Raw genomic sequence first — 25,841 nt, 5'->3', positions numbered from 1 at the left:
CATATATTGTTATTGTTATACTATTGCTACCATTAGTAGTACTATATACGAGTATTATACATTATTACTAACTGTTATTATCTGTATTATTGTTATTATTATCATTATACCATGCCTACTTCAATGGTCTACCTGAATATTACTACTAAATATATATATACAGCATATTTACATATATATATTTATTACACTCTCATTATTAGTATTTTATTTTACAATCATCCTACCACCGCACCTTACTATTCATTTATCTTGCTTTATCTCGTGCTTATGTCTAAATGCCCATGTTCCGTCCTGTGTTTTTACTTATTTCTAATACCCAGATATTTTTTTTTATCTTATTTTTATTCTATTGTATAGTATCATATACTAGATGGCTGCAACATAATAATTTTCCTTCGTGGATGAATAAAGTAAGTAATTATCTATCTATCTATCTATCTATCTATCTGGGCGGCTGTGGCTTGGTGGGAGAGTGGGTCGTCCTCTGTTCGAGAGATTGGTGATTCGATCCCCATCTCCCCCCGGTCCACATGTCGAAGTGTCCTTGGGCAAGACACTGAACCCTGAATTGCTCCCAGTGCTGCGCATGGGTGTGTAAATGTGGTGTGAATGGTTAGATCGGATTAGATGGTATGTAGATGTCCACTGCCATCAGTGTGAATGTCTGTGTGAATGGGTGAATGTGACAGACACTGTGAAGCGCCTTGAGTAGTCAGATGACTAGAAAGGCGCTATATAAGTACAAGTCCATTTACCATATCTGTCTACGTACTGTACTGTATGTCTATCTAACTATGGTTCGGCCCAGTCTTTCCTTTGTACATATGATGGCGCCAGAGGTCTTCTGAACATTGAGCAGACTCTCGTAGGGCGTGTCTTTTCCCACAGTCCAGACCACACCATAGTATGACGCCATGGTCGCCCCTCCTTACGACGGTTGAAACGTCTTGTAAATGAGCAGGTTATTTCATGTTATGGTGTCTTCATTCATTTATCCAATCTAATCTTCATTTTTCTACGCTCGATACGACAATGCCTTCAGTTCAAAGCTTAACTTTGACTTACGACGCCTTGAATGAAGACGGGACGTTTTCGGAGGGAGAAACTATCGCTGGAAAAGTAACATTGGCCTTATTAAAGCAGACCACCATCCAGAGCCTGTCTGTTAAAACTAAAGGAGACGCTAGAGTACTTTGGACCACAAGGTCCGGCAATCGCCGCTATACACACTCTTCAAAGACGAGATATTTCAAACTGAAGCAGTTTTTAATCGCAGAGAAATCTAACGGTAGGCGCTACATGTATTAGTTACGCATGCTTTACCCAATACTATCTTGCATGGCCATATTGTTTTCTCCGTGATTGCTCGTTGTTTTTGTCCAGTGATGGTTATCGCACCATCAGACAGTAATGTTTGATGTATCCATAGATCCATACTTGGTCGAAATAGAGCTAATTTTAACTTTAGGTTGTATCTTACGCCATAACATTGTAAAGTAACCATTTCCATAGGTCTAATTACAGCATATTGCAGCTCTGACATTAATGTAGTGGACCGAATGTACAGCACTAAAATGAAGTGCAATGGTGAAGAAGTATTCAATAGTAATACTTATATTAAGTGCACATTTTTTTCCCACTAATGCGTTCATTACTAGCTCATATCATGAATGTTAACACCAAGATCTCTTCCCTTTCAGGCCAAGTACTTCCCAAAGGAAACCATGTTTATAAATTCACTTTTAACATACCACAAGGGTAAGTCACTACAGTACGAGAGTCCTACCAGTACATAATGTTTGCAGTCTCACCACAAACAGGACGGAATAGCCTATTCCTACACATTCTATTAATTGATGTTAACTTCATTCAGAATTATTGATATTAATTCCATTTGCATTACATAAAAATGAATCTTCTGGTTCTCCATTACAGAAACATGCCTTCATCTTTCAAGGGTTGCCATGGAATTATCGTCTACAAGCTGGAAGCCAATCTGTCCAGGAGCTGGAGGACAGACCGTACTGTAGAAAAGGAAATACCCTTTGTCTCCAAATCATTTCCAAACCTTCAGTCTCTGATGGTATGTATGGGGCAACTGTGACTCAGAGGTAGAGCGGGCAAGATACTGAACCCCAAATTAAGTAGACACTGGCATCAGCTTATAACTATCTGTGTGAATGAGACAAGTAGTGTAAACGCATCTTGAGCTTGAGTTTGTAAGTCAGTTCAAATACTGAAACACAGATACACAAATATCTGATACTGTTATAGAATAGAAAAGAATAGAAATACTTTATTGATCCAAAGCTGGGAAATTGCAGTAAGTCACTTGACAAAAACAGATCCCTTTATTCCATAATATGTGGACATTACATTTTGTAATGTTCATTGAGTGCCAGCAGACCTTTTCTTGAACGTAGCACTTCTCTTGGGCTGTGTAGCACAGAAGAAAAAAATGGTTTTAAAGTTTAGCTCTGAAATCTGTCCTGAAACTGCAATATAATGGAAGTAATGGATGAAATGTTGATCTTATCACAGCAGACATTTGAACTTTTCAAAAGCACCGTAATAATGATGATCTATTTAGAAGTGTCGGTACTGGGATCTAGTTATTTGTGCATGCTCGCTCACTGGTTTGGCTTACTGGACATTTACACAGAACACAGCCATCATAAACGGCATTAGCTCCACATGCTGCTATGACTAATCAAATCATCAGCTGTGTACAAAAAATAAAAATTCTATTTAAAAACCTCAACAGGAGTTGTGTATTTGCAGAAACAATGTCCCTATTACTTCGGATGATGTACAGACATCTCCATGAACAGTTTTTAGATACTATGTCTACTGCAGAAAACAGTTTCAGTGAAATCTCACCATGACATACTGCACAGTGAGCCGTAACATTCAAAGGGTTGTGCAGTCATACTCATTCCCTTTGCCATTTAACTGAAACATGTAAAGGAGCAGTGTGGAGGATACAGGGGGACATATAGGTAGAAATTGAATGTAAAATTCAAAATCATGTTTCACTAGTATATTATCACATGAAACTTAGAATTGTTGTGTTTTTGTTATCTGAGAATGAGCCCTTCATATCTACATATGCGGGTCCTATTCCAAGGCCTGCTACGTTTCTACAGTAGCCCAGAACGGGCAAACAGAACGCCGGCTCTAAAGAGGGCCTTCCATGTTACAACCTGAAGGCCACTGAAACTTCTACTGCACACTGCACAAAAACGAAGGGGCGAGGGAAGAGTTATTGAGTTAGAACATCACCACCAGATGCCACTAAATCCTTTAAGAGTCTACTCCAACTTGGCCCGGGTGATTCGTGCTGTGCTTCAACCTGATCCCATGAAGTAATTGTTTTACCTGTTTATCGCATTCTAGACGCAGCAAGTTGGTTCAACAAAGAAAGAGATGGGGGTTTTCTCAAAAGGACACGTGGACATGGATGTCATTATTGACAGGAGAGCCTATGCCCCAGGTAGTATGATTCCTCTTCAGACATGGTGGGTTCAAGTTTTGCTGAAGGCAGATTTTGTTTTATAGTAACTAATAACATTAATGACAGCTCCATTTCAATGTGTACATTCCAGTCCCTGATGTTTTGCATTCTGACTTTCACCTGGGTTCTGGATAAGTTCAAAGTAATTTTAGTAAAGCATGAAAAAGTGTGATGGGGTCAGGGGATGGTACCTGACATACTGTATGTCATGATTAGAGTAAAAAAAAACATATTTGAACATTATTGTCACTGTTTAATTTCCAGAGTTGGTCATAAAGTACTTTCGAAACAACAATGCATGGAACAATAAGTGGGTGGGGTTGAGTATTCCAGCACTGTTGATATAAAGTTAGTAAATTGTTCCTCATTGCCTTTATACAATGCATAATTTGTATATACTGAATTGTCCTACATGGCACAATTCAAATTAATCACAAAATATTGTTTGTTTTTTCATAGGTGAAACAATGGTGATTGTTGCAGATGTCAAAAATTCTTCATCCAGTGAGATGACACCCAAATTCAATTTGATCCAGGATGTTGTGTACCGTGCCGAAGGTCTGACCAAATATCAGAGCAATGTTACCCACCAAGTGGTTGCCAACTGTATTAAATCTCAAACACAGAAGAATGTCAGGTGTACAATAAATATTCCTGGTGATCAGAGGCCAACGATCCAGAACTGTGACATTATCTCAGTGGAATACAATTTAAAGGTATGCAACGGTGTAAGAGCATATCATTATGGTGAAAAAAAGTAAAGTAGTATGAAGCAATGTTTGAACTCATTTTGTGAAAATTAAGGACCCACAAATAATGATAAACTATCAGATGGTCTCCTGTTATTCTACATAAGTGTATGGCATAATGGGCTAATGAGGCTGTCATATTTTTTTTCTCAGGCGTATCTGGACATCAGCTTTTCTGTCGATCCAGAGGTCGTGTTCCCAGTGGTCATTATCCCTTCAGCTTTAGCTCCTGGCTCTCAGCCTGGTGTGGCTGCAGGTCCTTATCCAGCTGGGGCTGTTGGAGGCCCGAGCAACAGCGACTTCCCTCCCCCTGCCGTGCCTATGGGTCCTTATCCTGTATCTCCAAACTCAAGCAGCCAGGGCTACTCAAGACCCCAAAGGTATTCGACACCACCACCCGCGCACTCAGATTATCCACCAGTGGGTGCTGGTCCGACATCTACGTACCCTGCTCAGCCGTTACACATGAGCGGGGGCTACCATAACCCAGTGCCACAGCAGGCTTCTCCGTATGGATCTCCATTTTCATCTTCATCGTCGTCTACTGTGCTTCACCCTCCGCCTACTGCCCCAGCATTTCAACCACATCCGTCTGCCCCAGCATTTCAACCACATCCATCTGCCCCAGAATTCCACCCATCCCCTTCGCATCAACCCTTAAACATATCCCCTACTGCTCCGACATACAGCCTGCTGCCCACCGCGACAATGACGAACACAGACTTCTTGGCTCAGTCGGATGAAGCTCCTCCAGCATATTCAGTCATTTTCCCGTCTTCTGCTTCTGACACTTCTGATGCAAAATAATAGAATGAATGGTTAATGACTGAATCAGTTTACTAATTGTGACGTAAAACACTAACAATCAGTTTAAAAATGTGAAATCCGATCACTTTAATTGTGTCTTTCACTGTTTGCAATATTATCTGTTTGCATGGAAATTATTTAATATAAAAATAGGTATTATGCATTCTGTGAACGTTGTTTTCTGGTCTTTTTATTTTTGCTAATTGTTTTTTTCTTGCTGCTAACAAATACTCTAACCTCAGTCATCAGGATACACTGCGTATTTCACGTGCCTCTCAACAAGTGTCCTAGAGTGATCATTTTTCAGTGTTATATCCTACCTACCTCACTCTTCTGTTTGGAGGGCTAGTCAAAAGAAGAAACCGAACAACATGTTACCTACTGTAAAAAATCTTTTTAGATATTTTTTCTTATTCAAGCAATCAACTAATAGGCCAAATACACATTTCTTTATATTTTCCAGTCTGTATAGTTACTCCAGACTACTACTTATTTATATGTAATAATACAATAATTTGCAAACCTAATTTGTTGTACTCACAAACTGCCAGTGTTTTCTTTGATTTGTATATTTGAATAAAGAACTGTAAGGGAGATCTTATCTGTGAAATGTTCTCTCTGTGTGCGTGTGTGTGTGTGTGTGTGTGTGTGTGTGTGTGTTTGTTTGTGTGTGTTCGAACTGTTATAACTACTGTGTTATAACTACTACTTGGCATATAATCTCATTAATTTATCTCTTCCAGGACATGCCTTTTTCTTTAAAGACATAACAGTTAAATAGCCTAATAATTAACACATGGTAATAGACAGTGCACGCTTTTAAGTTCTTGGGAGCTCCAATTTCAGACAATCTCTAGACACCAGAACAACTTGGTGCTAGTGAAGTAGGCTCACCAATGCCTGTACTTCTTAAGAAGACTAGAGGGAGCCAGTCTAATTCCATCATCTCAAGGTTCTAAAGATGTACCTATACTGTTGTGAAGACAGCCCTGCACATCACTGGGACCAGCCAACTTGCCATAAAATACCTCACACAGAAAGGTGTAAAAGCAAAGCCTGCAGCATCATGGAGGACTCCTCCTATCCTTTCCTAGGTCTATTTGACCTATTGAACTGCTTGCGCTTATTACTATTTGAATAAAGTTTTTAATACTTATTTTTTCATGTTTTTTTATTATTATTATTGATTCGTTTGAAATGTATGGTGGCACTGTGTTTACTTCCTGACAATGCATAAAATGTACATAGATGAATGAAGATTAAACTAAACTTGGCCTGTTTACGGCCTTATGATACCCGGATTGCTTAAAAGTATGTTTTAACAGCCTCACATGAAGGCAATATTGGAAGTTTTCTTATGACACCAGTGTGCAGGCCGACAGTTATCTGATGTTATCAGCAAAATGTATCATACCCTGTCAATACTATCCAGCTGCAGCCCCGGAGCACAAGCCCCTGACATGACGCAAGCCCCTGGCGTGACACAAGCCCCTGGCGTGACACAAGCCCCTGGCTCGATGCTACTCTACTGTTTAGCACCAAATAAGGAAACGGAATGCTTTTTGACGATACATCTAAAATGTCTCCCATAAAGGACTTCTCCCTGGTTTACGAAGCTCTCAACAAAAAAGGCACTTTCTCTGAAGGAGATACTATCACAGGAATAGTCACTTTCACTTTGACAAAAGAAACCAAAGTGAGGAGTCTGGTGGTGAAAGCCAAAGGAGACGCGAACGTATACTGGTCAGAGGGCCCCGGAGATTGCAGGAAGCCCTACAGTGCGCACAGGAGATACTTCAAACTCAGAAAGGATTTCATTGCAGAAAATGCGAAAGGTAGGCTCGTCCAATGAAACGTTGTCCTTTTGCTTTTTGCTCGTTCATCTTAAAACTTTGGGCAGAATTGATGTAATTTTAAAATAACGGGCTTAAGTTTGATAAGACTTAACCTATACACATTTTCAATGATGTAAACAATTACCGTACTCTACGGGGGAATTGTTGGGTCTATGTAAATCATAAATATGTCATAGAGTGTGGTCTATACCTAGTTTGTAAAGTGTTCTGAGATAACCTTTGTCATGATTTGGCACTATAAATAAAATTGAATTGAATTGAATTGAATTGTCCTAGATCCATTAAAAAAGTATATGGAATTCCATTGCTAGGCAACAACCTTGGTCCTCGTTAACTTCATGTCAGCTGAGGTCATTCACATACACTGGAACAGGAAATAAACTGGGACACATTTTGAATATTTATGCTTGCATTTTTTTTTAAAGGTCTATAGCCAAGCTTTCCTTGTAGTCTATTTGTATTGCTTTTAATATTGGCTACCTCAGGATTTTTTGCATTGTCTGCATGTGAGGTGACTGTTATTGCAAAGTATAGTCTACTACATTATTCATTTAGATAGGCTATTAAAAGTATATATAATAATCTGGTAGGCAATTATTTTTCTTCCAGTAGCAACCACAACCACAAGTAGACAGATCCAAAATGCACCTTGAATTAATGCTATCTTGTATAGCCTATCATACGGTATACATAGCTATAAATTATATGGCATATATTATGGTCTATTTTTTTACATTTCTTAACACATTCTGAAGTAGCCTATTGGGAATTTGCTGTACAAATCTTGTTATGAATGAATTTGATTATAGCCTACATATGAATACCTGGTACCACATGAATCACCCAGTTGCATTGAGCAAAAAACACAAAGTAGGCTAGCTACATGAATCCAACTGTAAATAAAGGCTTTGTTATTTGTAAAATCTCTCAACCTTTTTGCAGGTACTGGTACTGTACTTCCCAAAGGAGGCCATTGCTTCAAGTTCAGGGTTAAAATCCCACAGGGGTAAGTGGACTTTTCTAGCATTAGGCTTGTAGTCTACTGAATCACTGTTTGCTTTAATAAATAACTGCATTTGTTCTGTCTTACAGGGACATGCCGTCATCCTTCAAGGGACTTCATGGAAAGATTGTCTACATGCTTGAAGCAAAGCTGTCCAGGAGCTGGTGCTGGCCTTTTGAAGTAAAAACAGAGCTCAATTTTGTTTCAAAGTACTTTCGACACCTCGGTCAAGTAATGGTAAGAGCGAAACTACAGTATGACACGTGTAGTGAATTTGATACACTATTTCCACTTTCCAAATAAATCTAAGTATTTGGATTTCTGCAGTAGTTAAACTGGCTTTTAGAAGATAAACAGGAACAGGGGGGAAACATGTAGCAAAGGGCCAGAGTTGAACCTGCGGCTACTGCCTCGAGGGTGAGCAGCCCTCTGATTCCCCACTGCCACTATGTGACGCCCCTCTCCGTCAGTGTCAGATACTGAAGCACAGAGCACAAGGCAGACACAAACAGACAGACAGTGAAGCTCTGCATTCACTCATAATCTGACACAAACACTTTCTAGCAGGACTCTGCGGAGGTATGTGTGTTTATTTGGGCTTTAAGGTTATTAATGCAACGGTAATTAACTATGTCATGCATTGAAAATTGATAGTCACTTTTTTAGTTTAAAGCTGAAATGATAATACCTAAAAGAAATTAATTTTCCAGCGAGATTTACACATTTGCATCTGGTAAGGATGCCCCCTGGGCGATTCCCTAGGGAGGTGTTCCAGGCACGTCCAGCTGGAAGGAGGCCTCAGGGAAGACCCAGGACTAGGTGGAGAGATTATATCTCCACAGTGGCCTGGGAACGCCTCGGGATCCCCTAGTTAGAGCTGGTTAATGTGGCCCGGGAAAGGGAAGTTTGGGGTCCCCTGCTAGAGCTGCTGCCCCTGCGACCCGATCCCGGATAAGCGGTTGAAGATGAGAGAGAGTGATGAGTGAGAGTTTGTTTGCGTGATTTGTTCTAGTGTCCCCAGTCTGGTTCAGTGGATAAAACGATGGGGGTTTTCTCGAAAGGGCAGGTCCAAATGTCTGCTACTGTGAACACAAAGGCTTGTTCTCCAGGTAAAGTCACCCCATGCTACATACAGCAAGTGTATGTGTAATGTATCATATTTTAAAAACGGCATAATCAGATGTTATGATTTGTTTCTGACAGGTGACACTTTATCCGTTGTTGCCAAAATCCGCAACTCCTCTAACAAAAAAACAAGGGCCAAATTCAGTTTACATCAGAAAAAAGTGTACCATGCAAGTGGCTCCACGAATAAGATTGACCGAAGTCTGTGCAAAATGATTGGAGACACTATCGCATCGGACTCAGAGGTTACGGTCTCCTGCCAAATGAAGATTCCTGCCGATGTCATCCACACTCTCCACAACTGTGAGATAATCTCAGTTGATTATTATCTCAAGGTATGTAATAATGTGGTAGTGATGTTACATCACCCCAGAAATCAAGTCAATTGCTTTTTTTGCAAATATTGGTGATTAAAGTTGTACTCCGTAAGATGTTCATCTTTTTAATTGTCTTTTAAGTTACTATCTATCAAAGAGTGACAATGGTGATAGATCATATGACTCACTAATGAAAGCATTTCTGCTTGCCTTTATGCCAAGTGTTCCAATCTGAGTGTCTGTGGCAAGGCTAGATGTAAGGGCCTGTCCACTGAGATGCGTTTTCCTGTAACCGCACAACTTGAGTAGCGTTTTGGCCGACCATCCACACACAGCCAGTGTTATCGGAGCCTGTAAACGGTATTTTTTGTAACCGGGTCCACAGTGGGAATATTTGAGAACACCCACATGGCGTTGTCGTCTAGATGGAAAACCGCATACTTTGTTAAACAATGCCGTCATCTCCCCACCTCAGACCTAGTCACATACGTAACAACAGTGCTGCTGCATGGAGAGAGACAGACTGTTTACTGAACTGTACTCTGAGCGACATGCATGGGAATGAATTAGGTCAACCCGATATTTCTCCCTTTTCTTGTCTGAATAAGTCTCTAAATTGGTCACTGGTAGCTTTATATAAATAAAGTTGCCAATGAGTGCTTTGGGACGGGGAAGGGGCTCACTGCTGCTGGGTGAGGACAGAGTGATTTGTGCATCAGAATGTCCGGAACACCACAAAAGTCTCCAATAACACCAGAAACAGTACACTAGATTTCTCTATAAGATGGATGAGGATTTGGGAAGCCGCCAGATTTGGCAAATACTATCCGGTGTTTGTATTATGATTATACACAACAGCGTCTCTCCCTCACTTCTTCCCCTTGTTGGTGTATTTCTGTGGCAGTTACAGCGCCTAATCCAGGCCTGGCATGTATATTACAGTGTTTTTAGCCGATTTCACTGGTTTCGTGTGGACGCAGATATTTTTTCTCTGTGTGGACGGAAAACTTTTTAAGAACGACGGAGAAAAAAAAGGTTGTTTTTGATCGTGTAGACGTACCCTAACAGCTATGCTGCGTTCACTTTAATCGGAAATCAGGAACTTTTGAGTCAGGCTTGTAGTAAGGACAGAAGTGCAATAGGAACATGTATGTGTATGGATTTAAGAGGGTAACATATAGAGGACGGACTGGACGTAGAGAGGTCACTGTATTTCAATAAAGTTTACAAAAGAGCAAAAAATAAATAAATACATTGTCAACGCACATAGTGACCATTAACGTGACAAGATGGAAGGCTCTGAAAGAACAGGCTCGCCTGCAATTACATCTTACCGCCACAGATGCCGCTAGAAACAACATATCTCAATTATTATAGAGTACAACTTTAAGTAATTGTAGAACAGATGATTCTTGTCATACATGACACATATCTCACTTCAACAATCAATAAAATATATAAAATGCTGCATGAACGTACAATAACAAACAGTAATAGTTATGTTTATTAGACTGAGTAACTTAAATAATGATTCCATAAATGGCGGTTTTATTCTAATCATCTCTGATGTTGACTTATTTGACCTCTTCATATGTTTGTGTTCCTCAGGTGTATTTGGACATCAGTTTTGACATTAACCCAGAGGTGGTTTTACCACTGATCATCGTTCCTTCGAGCTTTGCTGCCCTTCAGCCTGGTGAGGCTGTAGGACCTTACCGGCCTGGGGCTGCTGGAGCCCCAAGTTACAGCGACTTCCCTCCCCCTGCATTCCCTTATCCTCTACCCGCAGGTTCAGGTGCTTATAGGTACCCAGCACTAGATCCCACTCAACATGTAAACATAAGAGCACAACAGCCTGCTCCCTATGGTTTTCCACCTGCAGCTTCATCTTCAGTGCAGCATCAAGACACAACTGCTCCACCTCTGTATCAACAGGAAGAAGAACCTCCATCTTATATATCCCTTTTCCCCCCTTCTCAAGACACTTGGGAGGCCTGGGTCTGATCCGAGCTGAGCTTGAAAAAAAAAACACTTATAATCTAGATTCAAAAAACCCTGACAGATAGTTTGAGCTTTGATAAATGCTGTACATGCTAGTGTTTCATATGTTTACAGGAAGCCAAGTTATATATTATAGAAAGGCTAGGTGAAACAAACTGGCCAACATCTACTCAATCAACACAAAAAAAGGTTGTTTTTTTTAATAATGAATTTTGTATTATTTTCACAATTATAACATCATAATTGTTGTTACGGGAATTAGTTTGATAACACATGTACTGTATGTACACCATTCTGTATTCCAAAAAGATAATTTACATGAAAATTTACATTTATTAATTGTAGAAGTGCATTTGGAGCTTTCCAGTCTATCTATCAATGGCTGTTGTTCACTAATGAAGCTGTTTCCATATCCTTTCATTTTGGCAGTGTTTCCATGGGAAGTACTACACCATTGCATTACAGATGTTTTTTTCCCATGGATCCAATTGAATAGTGTGCTTGGATCATCAACAGTCTAAAGCTCCTGATTTTAATGGCAACCACAATAAAAGCTGAGCACGATATTTACAGTTGTTACATTTAAGAATTGTACTCCTTTGCTTTACATGACTATACCTTAGCGATTTTACAACAGTCCCAAAAATGATGCATATAAGGTCCAGGTGACATTAAAAGCAATCAACCAAGTGACCATATGCATGTTCTATATTTCCAGTCTGTTGAGTTACATTAGACAACTACTTATGTCTATTTCATTAGGATACAACACAGTACTGATTTGCTTTACTCACAAACTGCCAGTGTTTTTTCTCAGATTGGAATAAAGAAATGTGTGAGAGAAGTTTCTCTGTGACATATTCAGTGTGAGTGTGAACCTTATTTTAAAACTACTTAATTCTTTTTTATTCTGGACCACAAAGTAGCACATATTTTGGTTAAATAATCTCATCCATCTGACCCTTTCATTTTAGACATGGCTTTTTATTTATTTTGTCATTTGAGATAACTTATTTAAAATCTGACCTTTACCAGTTAAAAAAATCACATTAATTAACACATTTTGCATAGTAGCCTACAGTACTTATAGCCTATTGATGCACACCAAAAACTCATCTGTTCACACTGCACCTTGGCCAATGAATCAATAAAAATAGAGAACGTTTTTTATTTATTAATTTGTCTACCTCTTTTGTTATGTGGAAAAAGGAGGTAGATAAAGGTCAACTGGAATACTTTATCTTTTGTTAATCTGATTAATTTTTATATAATTGCATGATTATTGCATGTTTTGGGTATATTCATGGTTGAGTGCACTTATATGAATAGGCTAATGTAGGTAATATAATGATGAAAACATTACACTTATAATCTAGTCCAGATTTGACAACTCCAGCAAGTTTAGAGGTTTTGATTTTGGACCTGATCCAAAAAAAAATAGAAGGTAATGGGCCAGCAGCCAATAGTATCCAGCTGCAGACCCGGAGCACAAGCCCCTCACTTGACACAAGATCCTGCTACTCGCCAGCGGGACTGGATGTCCAACTCCGCCCTCCTGCAGACCGCAGCCATTAGTACTTGAAAAAAGCGGAGACACCTAGGCCACCGTCCTTGCCTTTTCACAGATAGGCTAGAATAAAGGGTTGCAGACAGCGTTAATGCTTTTCCTCATATATCTCACACCATTTCACAACAGTAAAAGGCACCGGAAACGGAGTAGCAGTTAAGTTTAATCGAGGCTACGACAGTGTCGTGCTCAGTCTTCGGGCGGAGCCGCGCCCAGTACAGTTGGACCTGTTACTTCATGCTGTGCATCCACAAATAAGGAAGTAGAGTGCGTTTGGCCATTAGACCCCCTACACCTAAATGTCTCCGATAAGGGACTTACGCCTGGTTTACGAAGCTCTCAACGAAGAGGACACTTTTTCTGACGGAGATACCATCACAGGAACAGTCACTTTCACTTTGACAAAAGAAACCAAAGTGAAGAGCCTGGTGGTGAAAGCCAAAGGAGACGCGAACGTTCACTGGTCAGAGGGCACCGGGGATCGCCGGAGGTCCTACAATGCGGACAGGAGATACTTCAAAGTCAAAGAGGACTTAATTGCAGAAAATGCGAAAGGTGAATGAAATGTGTTGGCTTTTGTTGTTTGTTTTTTTCATCTTAAAACGTATACCGCATTGATTGTTTATACAGACGTAGACCTACATATGACTTTAACATTGTTAATGTATGTGTACATAGGTGTGTGTTATTGTACCCGAATTTATTTTACCATTGGTACCCGTCTGCTTGTTATTGCAAAGTATACTCCATAACATTTTTAAAACACATGATGAAATACGCCAGCCTACTGTTAATATATAGTGATGTTACCCATTGATTTAATTGATTACGTCACAGTTACACTGAGCACAGTACATGAAGCTGAGTAAATAAAGGTGCTGCCCTTTGTCAGGTCTTTACATGAAGTGTTAATAATTCTCAACTCCTTTGCAGGCACTGAACTTCCCAATGGTGTCCATCGCTTTAAGTTCAGTTTTAAAATCCCACAGGGGTAAGTGGGGATTTCTAGTATCTGGCATTATTATGATTTTGTTTGTTTGATCTACACATTAGAAATAACTGCATTTGTTCTGTTTTACAGGGACATGCCACCGTCCTTCCATGGATGTCATGGAAGGATTGTCTACAGGCTTGAAGCAAAGCTGTCCAGGAGCTGGCGAATGCCTTCTACAGAACAAAAACAGCTCAAATTTGTTTCAAGGTCCTTTTCACACCAATTAATGGTAAGTGATAAAATGTTGGTATTCTGTACAGCTGTGTAACAGAAGGGGGTGACAGAGCTAAAGGACAGTATCATAATCATCTGAAGTGACACTGAACTACGGTGTCATCAAACATTTGAAACTGTTTTACTTGGTTTTACAGGAGGAGGAAAGTCAGGGATTTTAATGTAAAAAATCTCTGATGTTGTATTTTTCATCTAAATTGATATAGTAAAACTGTTTGATTTAGTGTCTGTATATAATCAGAGATGTCCTCAACTCAAATGTATCAGTCATTGTCAGGTTTTTTTCACCCAGCAACTCCAAAGTCAAAGAATAAATACATTTCCCTCACTATTTGTATTTTCTTTTTAATTAATAAGGGATACAAAATGTTTTATACGTTTTATGAATACCGGTATAATCTAATGGATCTTATTTCCATATTTATTTTGTATAAACCCTTTGTTAACGCACCAGAATGTGCCTGAACAAGCCTCATGAAGTCTGGCATGTCTTACACAACGGCAGTGCATTTATTAAACATAATAGGGAGGAGGCAGGCAGCAGGACCTACAGAGAGTTTGACGTGTAATATGTTGAGCAAACAGAAAAATACTCCAAACAGGTCTGTAGTGACTAACTGGCCCTATGTCAATAGTCACGGTGGTATACTGAACAATAAAATTGTGTCCTTGACGCACATACCTTGAGTTGTGTGTTATTGCTTGCTTCCTCTGTCCTCTGCTTTTTTTGAGGCGTTAGTAATTGTGCAGATAACTTAAACCATCTTTTGTGTTCATTAATTGTGTTAATCATTCATATTCTGCCTTTGAGTTACGTGCATGCATGCGGTAAGAACTGTTGTCTCTCAGCCGTTCAACAAACACCCTCCCACCACACCCCTGTGTCATTTATCACTTCATTAGGTGACGTGACCCATCAAGATACCGTCCCCTTGTTACGTCATAAACCATACACAAAGTTACTTATTTAAGCTTTCAAAAATACACCAAAAAACACCCAAATGTCTCCAACAAGGTTGTTTGAATAAACAGAATTGGGTGGGCCTCTGCTAATATAAGCAGCGTTGGGAGTGAGGCGAATATTGGATTAACTGATTTGGTAGCATGGCGTCTCGAGAACCAAGAGAGGACATAGAGTATTGCTCAACTCCATCTCACACCGAGTCATGGAGGAATCTTTTTGAGATGTTAAAACATGTACCTTTTTTTTTTTAAGGAAAAGGGTGGCTTAAGGAAAAGTTTAACAGCATCTTTGAAATTCAGCTGTATGAGGAATTAAGTGGATATGAAATCATTTTATTTGTCTGATTTGTTCTAGTGTCCCCAGTCTGGTTCAGTGGATAAAAAGACAGGGGTTTTCTCCAAAGGACAGATACAAATGTCTGCTACCATCAACACAAATGTTTGCTCTCCAGGTAAGGTCATAAATACATACATATACTTGCATATATCCCCAAAACAATTTCAGTCAAAAGCAACAATTTCAGTTGCTTTTGTCTGAAAATTGCCTTGGGGATAACAATGACCTTGACAAATGAGAACATTCACAGGCTACTTGCATAAAGCATGTGTATATGTAGTAATTTTTTTTTATTATGTGGTGACATTATTCAAGAACAAAACTGTGCATAATCAGATGTTATGATTTGTTTCTTATAGGTGACACTTTATCCGTTATTGCTAAAATCCGCAACTCCTCTTCCAAAAAAACGAAACCCAAATTCAGTTTACAGCAGAGAATAGTATACCGTGCTAGTGGTCACACTAAAAGTACGAACCAAAGTCTGTGTAAAATGGTCGGGGAGACTATTGCACCGGACTCAGAGGAAACTGTCTCCTGTCAACTGGAGATTCCTGCCGATGTCACCTACACTCTTCATAACTGTGAAATAATCTCAGTCGATCATTATCTCAAGGTATGTAATAATGTGGTAGTGATGATACATCACTCAGAAATTAAGTCATTGCTTCTGTTTGCAAAGAAGTATACCAGAGACAATTCTTGTCTTACACCACATACTTCAACAATCATTAGAAATACAAAGAACATGGCAGCACAACAACGTCTGAAATTACTGTGTAATATGCTCTGTAAACATTTACAGTATAATTACAGTCAATAATCATGTCTACCAGACAATAGGTATTCTAACAATCTCTGATGTTGACTGATTTGACTTCTTCATATGTTTGTGTTCCTCAGGTGTATTTGGACATCAGTTTTGCCATAGACCCAGAGGTGGTGTTTCCACTGATCATCGTTCCTTCGAGCTTTGCTGCCCTTCAGCCTGGTGAGGCTGTAGGACCTTACCCGCCTGGGGCTGCTGGAGCCCCAAGTTACAGCGACTTCCCTCCCCCTGCATTCCCTATTGTACCTTATCCTGTACCTGCAGCTTCGGGTGCTTATGGGTACCCAGCACCAGATCCCACTCAACATGTAAACTTAAGTGGCTGGAATAATCAGTGGCCACAACAGCCTGCTCCCTATGGTTTTCCACCTGCAGCTTTATCTTCAGTGCAGCATCAAGACCCAACTGCTCCACCTCTGTTTCAACAGGAAGAAAAACCTCCATCTTATATGTCCCTTTTCCCCCCTTCTCAGGACACTCGGTAGGACTGGGTGTGATCAGAGCTGAGCCTAAAAAAAGAACACTAATAATCCAGACTCAACAAACAGTGACAGGCCATGGGAGGATTTGAGCTATGTTCAATACTGAACATTTTTACAGTTAGATGTGGAAAGGTTGGTTTAAATTAAATTAATTATATTTTTCGACGATAACTACCCCTGTCTATTTAATTACTCAATATGCAAATATTTATTATACTCACAAATTGCCAATAAAGTTTCTCTATGAAATGTTGAGTGTGAGTGATTGATCACCAGCCTATTTAATTATGTTAAATGTTTATTTTTTTTGGACACATCTCTTGGTTAATGATTTCATTCTTTGAAACCTATTTTAGTGGAGCTGGACATTGGGCCATCACAAATTCGCACCCTGGTGGGTGTGGCAGTCATTTTTGAAAATGGCCGCCATCGGTTGGTGAAACTTTGACCATCGGGCCCACATGCAATAACAGACATAATCTCTATCCTAGTTACCTTGAGAACAAAATGCAATACATCCTTGCAATTCTATGAACTTTTACAAATTGGACATTTCATTATATTTTATTCAATGGGATGTTTCCATTGGATTTTCAGAAAATAAGCTCTGTGGAAAACAAAAGTTTATGATACCTATATGTTTTCATGTCACTTTTATGATTTTTGAAGCAGAAATGCAAACGCTAGAAGTAAAAAGCTAACATTAGACTATAAACAAACTACACCACAGTCACATGACTTCAACGTCAGCTTCCAGCTGATTTTGCGTGTTCAGTGTCATGTTTTCTAATTTAATTGACTCCCTGCAACTGGAGACACACGTTTCAAAATTCACCAGCGTGGTATTTACTGACTTATTTTTTGTCATGGAACAAAATGTCAAAATATCCAAAGCCTGTGTTAACCACAGACCTTATTTCAAGTATCTAACCAAAAGTCCCATTGATGTCAAGACCAGGGAACCAGAAGGGCAAAAATATGCATACTCATGTAGGACTCATTTCTGCAGCACTTCATGGCTTCAGTAGATTTACTGAACGTTGTTAAATACATGGCCTATCTTAATATGTAACTGTACTTGCCAATACTATGGTGTAATCTATAACGTGTAACAATCTCACCATTTGCCTTTCATTGTAATAAAACATATTTATCATTGTAACTTGTGTAAATAATATCTACGGTGCTGAAAACATGGAAACTGCAACTTGGGGGTGGACAACGTTTTCTTTGCCAGTAACAGCTGGTCATCATCATAACGCGAATCTGCAATGGCCCAATGCCCACATTTCTTCTAAATATATATGCTATAAAGATGTACCAGTTTTGACGCTTTTATCATACAATGAATAATATACAGCACCACTATAGCTTTCATTTTTTTTAATTTGCATTTTTACTTATAATAGCCTAAGATTTAACACATAGTGTATATCACAATAATTATGCATAAGCTTCCCTAAACTTAAGATAGGCCTGCCCAATAATCACCGTCAATTCTGTGAACTCAATAGCCTGTCTATGTTCTAATGATAACTAGAGGGCTTAAAAGTACGGTGTGATAATTGTTTTAAGTGCCTGACAACAAAATAGGAGTATTTCTTGTGACCTCAGTCCTCGGGCGGAGCCACACCCAGCTAAGAGCCAGCTGACAGTTATCAGCTGTAGGACCATTCAGCCAATGCTTCACGCCGTGCTACAAGTGGGGACACAGAGTGCGTTTGGCCAATACACCTAAAATGTCTCCGATAAAGGACTTCTCCCTTGCTTGCGAAGCTCTCAACGCAGAGGGCACTTTCTCTGAAGGAGATACTATCACGGGAACAGTCACTTTCACTTTGACAAAAGAAACCAAAGTGAAGGGCCTGATGGTTAAAGCCAAAGGAGACGCGAACGTACACTGGTCAGAAGGCACCGGAGATAACCGAAAATCCCACAGTGCGCACAGGAGATACTTCAAACTCAAAGAGTACCTAATTGGAGAAAATGGTAAGCAAAATAAATGCGTTGGCTGTTGTTCTGCTCGCTTATCTGAACACTCGGAAAGAAATGATGTTATATTCAAATTCTGGGCGTTAGTGTATAGGATGGATATGCAACCTATAACGCATCGCATGTAGGATGTAACCTATAGATATGGCTATCCATTACCGAGGATCTTTCCACTGTCCGCCGGTCAGGTGACTGGTTTTATTGCAAATTAGTCTATACTTAATCCAAATCCATTATTAATTTATATACCCGTTTCGAAAAAGGATGAACATCCACTTGTTTTACAGTTTTGACAAGTAAACACCTAACATGGGTGGATGAATGCATATCAGTATGCATTTTGAAACATTATGCTCACTATTTTATACACCTCAAAAAAACATCCTGAGCTGCTCATAAATGGTTCGATTACACCTGTAGACATCCCAGGAGCACAAGGTTCGTATCTTACAAATGTTGAACACACAACACATATCGAGCTGACTAAATAAATGGCTCTGCATTATTATCTCGCTTCTTTTTCAGGCACTGTACTTCCCCAAGGAATCCATAGCTTTAGGTTCATGCTTACAATCCCAGAGGGGTAAGTGTGGAATGAGTATCCGGCATTAGCACGCTTGTCATAGTTGGCTTTTCCAAATAACTGCATTTGTTCTGTCTTACAGGGACATGCCATCATCCTTCAAGGGACTTCATGGAAAGATAGTCTACATGCTTGAAGCAAAGATGTCCAGGAGCTGGCGGTGCCCTTGTGGAGTACAAAAAGAGATCAACTTTGCTTCAAAGTCCTTTTCACACCTTAATCAAGTAATTGAACACTATACATGTTGTAAATTTGATACACTATTTACACATTACAAATAAACGTACATATTTAAAAGGAACACGCTAACAGTTGACATGATTAAAGGCAATTGGCTTAAACTGAAAGAATGGACTAGAGGGGTTGAGGGAAAGGAAACAATAAATTATAATAAGAGTTTATGTGAAAAAAGTTTTTTTTTTTTTTCATTGAGAAAATTCAAACATAACGGTAGCCTATATAAAAATATACTATGGAAGAGGGAGGCAGCACTCACTGTAACCTGTCATAAAGCAAAAAGACAAAACCACATACTAGTTCGAATAAACAGGAAATAGAGTGGGTTTCACTAAGAGGCGTGGAGCCGGGAGTGCGGAGAGTGGTGTATTGATTGCTTTGATTGTATGGCCCATTAGAAAGTCTCAAGAGAGCATATGCTCAATTCCATCTCAGGGCGCACTCACACTGTCGTTCCGCACCGCGCCCCAGGCTTTAGGGTACTTGTCCCCCCTCCCTCTCCCCCCGCGCCCCAGGCCCGTTTGTACTCACACTGCCTGGGCCTCGCGCAAATGCTTCTCGCTGTCCATACGTCATCACGCCGTAACACGTCACACGCATTGATTGACGTCATCGCGATGTCTCTCTTTGTTTACCAATCTTTCCATAGACCTCAGAGTTTTTGTGCGTCTTGTCCGACTGTTTTTGAATATTTTCATCCGGCCAAATCTGCAGTAAAAACTCCGCCTCCGCATCATACCAACGTGAACCTTTCGCCGCCATTGTTGTTGTTAAATGTCCGCGCATGGTCCGTCCTTCTAATTTCTATGTCCGAACAGGCGCACATAAATGAAGTCAGAACCGCCGTAGGCATCGTGCTCGTGCTCGTACACGTGCGCACGCTCGTGCTCGTACATGTGCAAACACGCTCTACAAAAGCCTACCTCAAGCAGGTATGCGCAGAGCGGGTGCACTCACACTGGTCAAACGCACTAGGCTTTAGCTGAAAAAATGGTTTTGGCCCGGTGCGGAAGGACAAGGAAACCTAACAGTCTCTTCTTCTGAACTTTGAATTTCAGCTGTTATATATGAGGCATTGAGTTGATATGAAATAATGTTTTTTTTTGTGTCTGATTTGTTAGTGTCCCCAGTCTGGATCAGTGGATAAAGAGACAGGGGTTTTCTCCAAAGGACAGATCCAAATGTCTGCTACCGTTAACAGAAAGGTTTGCACTCCAGGTAAAGTCACACTGGCTTGCAAGGAATACAACCAAGTGTCTATTTGAGACAGCTGATTGTTTCATTACCAAGTCAAATTGAGTGTGTCCACGTATTAATGCTATTAAGTTTTCTATATGCTTTATTAACAAGGTTATAAAGCACGTAGAGTATGAGTATTTGTAATGTATATTTGTCTATTGTTTGATTTTTTTTTGACAGGTGACACTTTATCTGTTGTTGTCGTAATCAGCAACTCCTCTTCCAAAAAAATGAGGCCCAAATTTAGTTTACAGCAGAAAACGGTGTACCATGCCGGTGGCTCCACCAAAGTCAACGATCTTTGTCTGGGCAAAATTGTCGGTGAGACTATCTCATCGGACTCAGAGGAAACTGTCTCCTGCCAACTGGAGATTCCTGCCGATGTCATCCAGACTCTCCCTAATTGTGAGATAATCTCAGTTGATCATTACCTCAAGGTATGTAATATTGTAGTATTGCTGTTACATCACCTCAGAAATGAAGTCATTGTAAATATTAGTGATGAAATAATTGTACAACAGATAAATCTTCTCTTACATCATATGCTTCAACAATCATTAGAAATATAAAATAACATAGCAGCACAACAGAATATACAATTAGTCATAAGAATGCTGTATTAACATATAATGACACACGATAAACATGTACACTGGAGATCAAAATTAGAGAACAAATTATAAATACTTGATTTATTCTGAAATACTGTTATTTTATTGTTTTGATAGAATAGCCCACTGCTGTATTAGAGAACAGTAACCACAGTGTCAGAGGAGAAGATTTAAACAATGTTTTCTCAGGGCTATAGGGTTAAAAAATCAATAGGAAGTGTAAAGGCCCCTTGCTTTGAATGACTTCAGCCTTCTTCGCCCACAGGACATCACTAGTTTCTCTCACTGATCTGGTTTGATCTTGGCCCATTCTTCTTGCGGTCTCTTCCACAGTCCGGAAACTAGTGGTTTTCTTAGCTATTTTTTTGTCGACAAGGATTTTCCACAGATTCTCTATGGGGTTTAGAGCTGGACTCTGGGCTGGCCGTTTCATTGTTTCAACATTCTTAGCTTGACGATGGAAGAAGGGCAGTGGACAAAACTGTCACGGTTTGTCGGAACTGTGGCACCAGAAAGTCTTATGAACACGGTAACACATCAACAATGGCCCCTCACATGAAGCGACATCACCCAGTTGTGTCAGTGACAGGAGCAGAAAAAAAGTAGTCCATGCCACTGCTGTACTAGCATGTTTTTTTTTTTTTTTTTAATAACCAAGGCACTTCGACAAATACTTTGTTTTTTTGTGATAAAAAACACTGAGCAAAATTAGTTGTGCAGTGTGACAGGGGGCATTGTCTTGCATGAAAACTGCGGGCTGATTGGGAGATAATTGCAGTGAAGGTATTGCATGTTGCCAAAGGAGGTTCACGTAAACATTTGCTGTTACTTTGTTGCCAAGGATTTTCCAGAGATTCTCTATGGGGTGTAGATCTTGACTCTGACACATCCTCCTCCAAATTTAACTGACTTCTTTAGACACCTTGGGTTCAGTCTTTCCCCAGTCCGACACCGCACGTTTCCCATCAGACCCAAATAAATTGAACTTTATCAATGTCATGTCCTGGTTTAGGGAATGTTTTCTGCAGCAGTTGGGCCTCTTACACAGCTACATGGCAGGGTGAAAGCAAATGTTTATGTGAACCTTCTTTGGCAACATGCAGTATTTTCACTGCAATTATCTCCCACAGTTTTCATGTAAGACAATGCCCCCTGTCACACTGCAAAACAGGTTAAGCGGTTTCTTGAAGCTAAGAATATTGAAACAATGAAATGGACAGTCCAGAGTCCTCTTTCCCTGGAAATAACCTACCTGCTGAACAGTCTACAGTCATCTGGACAAGCCTGCGAGCACTGTGAGTCATGTTTGACTTTGACTCCTCCAGTGCATTCAACACCATCCGTCCGGCTCTACTAGGTGAGAAGATGGCTGCGATGCAGGTGGAGGCCCCCATTTTGTCCTGGATTGTGGCTTACCTGATGGGAAGACCACAGTATGTATGCCTATAGCACTGTGTGCCTGACCGGGTGGTCAGCAACGCTGGGGCCCCACAGGCGACTGTCCTCTCTCCCTTCCTTTTTCACCCTCTTCACCTCAGACTTTAAGTATTGCGCTGAGTACTCCTAGCACCCAGATGCACCAGAGAGCACCAGAGGAAATCTTTCCTGCCTGTGGTCATCAAATTATACAATGCGTCTCTTGGAGAGTCTGTCACCCCCTCTCTGTAATAGTTTATATATATATATACACACACACACACACACACAGGTATATAGTGTATATGTATTTATATTATGTTTGTATAGCTGGAATTTGAAACAAACTCATTTCCCCCTGGGCTTATGAAAGTATTTACGATTCTGACAAAATGATGGCTAAGAAACCCACTACAGTTACCAAACTGTGGAAGAGACTGCAAGAAGAATGGACCAAGATCAAACCAGAGCAGTGTGAGAAACTAGTGATGTCCTGTGGGTGCAGATGTGCTGAAGTCATTCAAAGCAGAGCCTCTACACTTCCTATTCATTTTTCAATCCTATAGCCCTGAGAAAACATTGTTTAAATATTCTCTTCTGACACAATAGTTACTGTTCTCTAATTTTGCTAAATGTTTTTTTTCCACAAAATAAAAGTTTTTGGTTATTTAAAAAAAACATGCTAGTATAGCTATGGTATATCCAATCTCAAATTCTGAACAATAAAAAAAACAACAGTATTTCAGAATAAATCAAGTATTATTTGATCTTTAGTGTATATCAGACTGCACCATCAACTTAATTAATAATTTCGTAAATGGCAGTTTGAATCTTATCATCTCTGATGTAGACTTATTTGACTTCTTCATATGTTTGTGTTCCTCAGGTGTATTTGGACATCAGTTTTGCCATAGACCCAGAGGTGGTGTTTCCACTGATCATCATTCCTTCGAGCTTTGCTGCCCTTCAGCCTGGTGAGGCTGTAGGACCTTACCCGCCTGGGGCTGCTGGAGCCCCAAGTTACAGCGACTTCCCTCCCCCTGCATTCCCTATTGGACCTTATCCTGTACCACCGGGTTCAGGTGCTTATGGGTACCCAGAACCAGATCCCACTCAACATGCAAACATAATCGATGAATAGATTGAGTACCTTGTTAATCCTGGTGAGAAATTTGACTGTTACAGCAGCCTAAAGTATTAAAGATGAAGATAAAAAGGTAAACAAATATACAATACTTATCAACAGTATTTATAAACTATGAGAAGGTTCCAGGTTCGTATCCCGGCCTGGGCCTTTCTGTGTTGAGTTTGCATGTTCTCCCCGTGTCTGCGTGGGTTTTTTCCGGGTTCTCCGGTTTCCTCCCACAATCCAAAGACATGCAAGTGTTAGGTTAATTGATGACTCTAAAATTGCCTTTAGTTGTGAATGGTTGTCTGTCTCTGTTCGTCTCTATGTGCCCTGCGATAGACTGGCGTCCTGTCCAGGGTGTACCCCGCCTCACGCCCCGATTTCAGCTGGGATCGGCTCCAGCACCCCCTGCGACCCTGACCCCGGGATAAGCGGTTGAAGATGAATGAATGAATGAACTTAAATACGAAGTTTAACTGTAGATAGCATGTGGCTGTAATAATCAGCCTGCTCCAAATGGTTTTTCAACTGCAGCTTCATCTTCAGTGCAGCATCAAGCCACACCTGCTCCACCTGCTTCAACAAAAGTATTGGGAAGCATTTGCTGTTTTTAAATATGAGACTAAATTGTGTTTTTGTACTGATATTTAACAGGGCTGGTTGATCAATTCAATTTTATTTTCAGTTACAATTTGTCTTCCAATGATTAAGAAAACAAGAGCATCGATATAAAACGGTTATTGTGCCGCATTCCGTTTCACAATGATGTTTTTGTTTTGTGTTTTAGATTCAGTTAGCCCACTGACAGGGGTTACCAAAATGTTGAATATGTTTAGGTGTTTTCATTTGGTTGTGAAGGTGCATTAATGTTACAACATAGTTGATGTTATTTATTGTGATCTCATTTATTTATATTATTTATTATTTTTATATTCATGTAAATGTGTAAAATTATTTTGTATTATTTCAGTATTATTTACATTAATGGTACTGACCTTTAACCAGTTTTCTTATATGCAAGCTTTAACTTGAACGCGATGCAAACCAAGGGATATGGCGCTAAGTGCTTCTCAAATGTTTCAGAGAACATGCTCCTGTAAGATTTGCATGCAAAAAGGAACCTCATGTTTGTTGGCTTTTATTGGCTGTGAAATGTTTATTGTTATTAAAATATTAAATGCAGTGTGTTTAATATTATGGACATAAAAATAAATGTAAGAGATTATGACTAAATGTCCAGTTAATATGTCTATTTTGATCAAGGTCTTTCACATACTTTGTGGTGCATCATGACAGAGAAAAACATCATGTGACCACCCAGGCCCCAAAAGCTGTCCCATTCCTCACAGTAACGACAGGGCAATCCTATTCAGCTTGGAACACTGTTTTCTCCTTATAACAGATTTATGCTCTGTAAATCTAATTGGTAGTCCATGGAGTTGTAGCACACATATTCTTGTCTGCCACAGTGGTAAACAAGGAGTGTTTATGAGTTTTAGTTGTGAGAAAAACAAACCAATAAAAGACAGTAGCAGAATATGCAAAACAGTGTTCCCTTTTTGTAGTGAGTTACAGGCGGAGAGTAGAAAAAGCAATGGAGAAGGGATGAACCTTTCAAAAGATAGATAGATACTTTATTGTCAACAAAAGTACAACAAAACTTAGTTTGGAGCAAACCTGAGATGCCATAATAAAACAGAGAAAGGCGAACAATACAGAATCACTATGGGTGCACAAATATCTACAGTAAATACATACATATAAAAATACAAAAGTTTTCAAGAGAGCGTGTGTTCAAGGGAAATACTGCACTGAGGGATTCATTGCACCATCAATGTAGGTTAATATTCAGA

General features: G+C 39.8%; 2 protein-coding genes across 2 annotated transcripts; both read left to right on the top strand.

The window, feature by feature from the left end:
• Window positions 1-953: 953 nt before the first annotated feature.
• LOC310946341 (uncharacterized protein) lies at window positions 954-17,007 on the top strand. Its single transcript, XM_083912783.1, has 17 exons — window positions 954-1,291; window positions 1,704-1,761; window positions 1,939-2,086; window positions 3,400-3,496; window positions 3,977-4,233; window positions 4,420-5,064; window positions 6,668-6,908; window positions 7,872-7,935; window positions 8,022-8,169; window positions 10,983-11,163; window positions 13,072-13,157; window positions 13,242-13,497; window positions 13,876-13,933; window positions 14,024-14,165; window positions 15,489-15,585; window positions 15,830-16,086; window positions 16,374-17,007. Exons 1-17 carry the CDS (start codon window positions 973-975, stop codon window positions 16,782-16,784), a joined length of 3,465 nt encoding a protein of 1,154 aa, XP_083768909.1. The 5' UTR covers window positions 954-972; the 3' UTR covers window positions 16,785-17,007.
• A 1,513-nt stretch (window positions 17,008-18,520) lies between these two features.
• On the top strand, window positions 18,521-24,000 carry LOC310946052 (arrestin domain-containing protein 3-like; the record flags this gene model as incomplete). Its single annotated transcript, XM_083912337.1, has 6 exons — window positions 18,521-18,770; window positions 19,299-19,356; window positions 19,439-19,580; window positions 20,715-20,811; window positions 21,013-21,269; window positions 23,746-24,000. 6 exons carry the CDS (start codon window positions 18,521-18,523, stop codon window positions 23,998-24,000), a joined length of 1,059 nt encoding a protein of 352 aa, XP_083768463.1.
• Window positions 24,001-25,841: the final 1,841 nt, after the last annotated feature.

Source organism: Echiichthys vipera (assembly GCF_963691815.1).
Source record: "Echiichthys vipera genome assembly, chromosome: 4".
Classification (NCBI taxonomy): domain Eukaryota; kingdom Metazoa; phylum Chordata; class Actinopteri; order Perciformes; family Trachinidae; genus Echiichthys; species Echiichthys vipera.
This window is presented reverse-complemented; position numbering and strand designations above follow the sequence as displayed.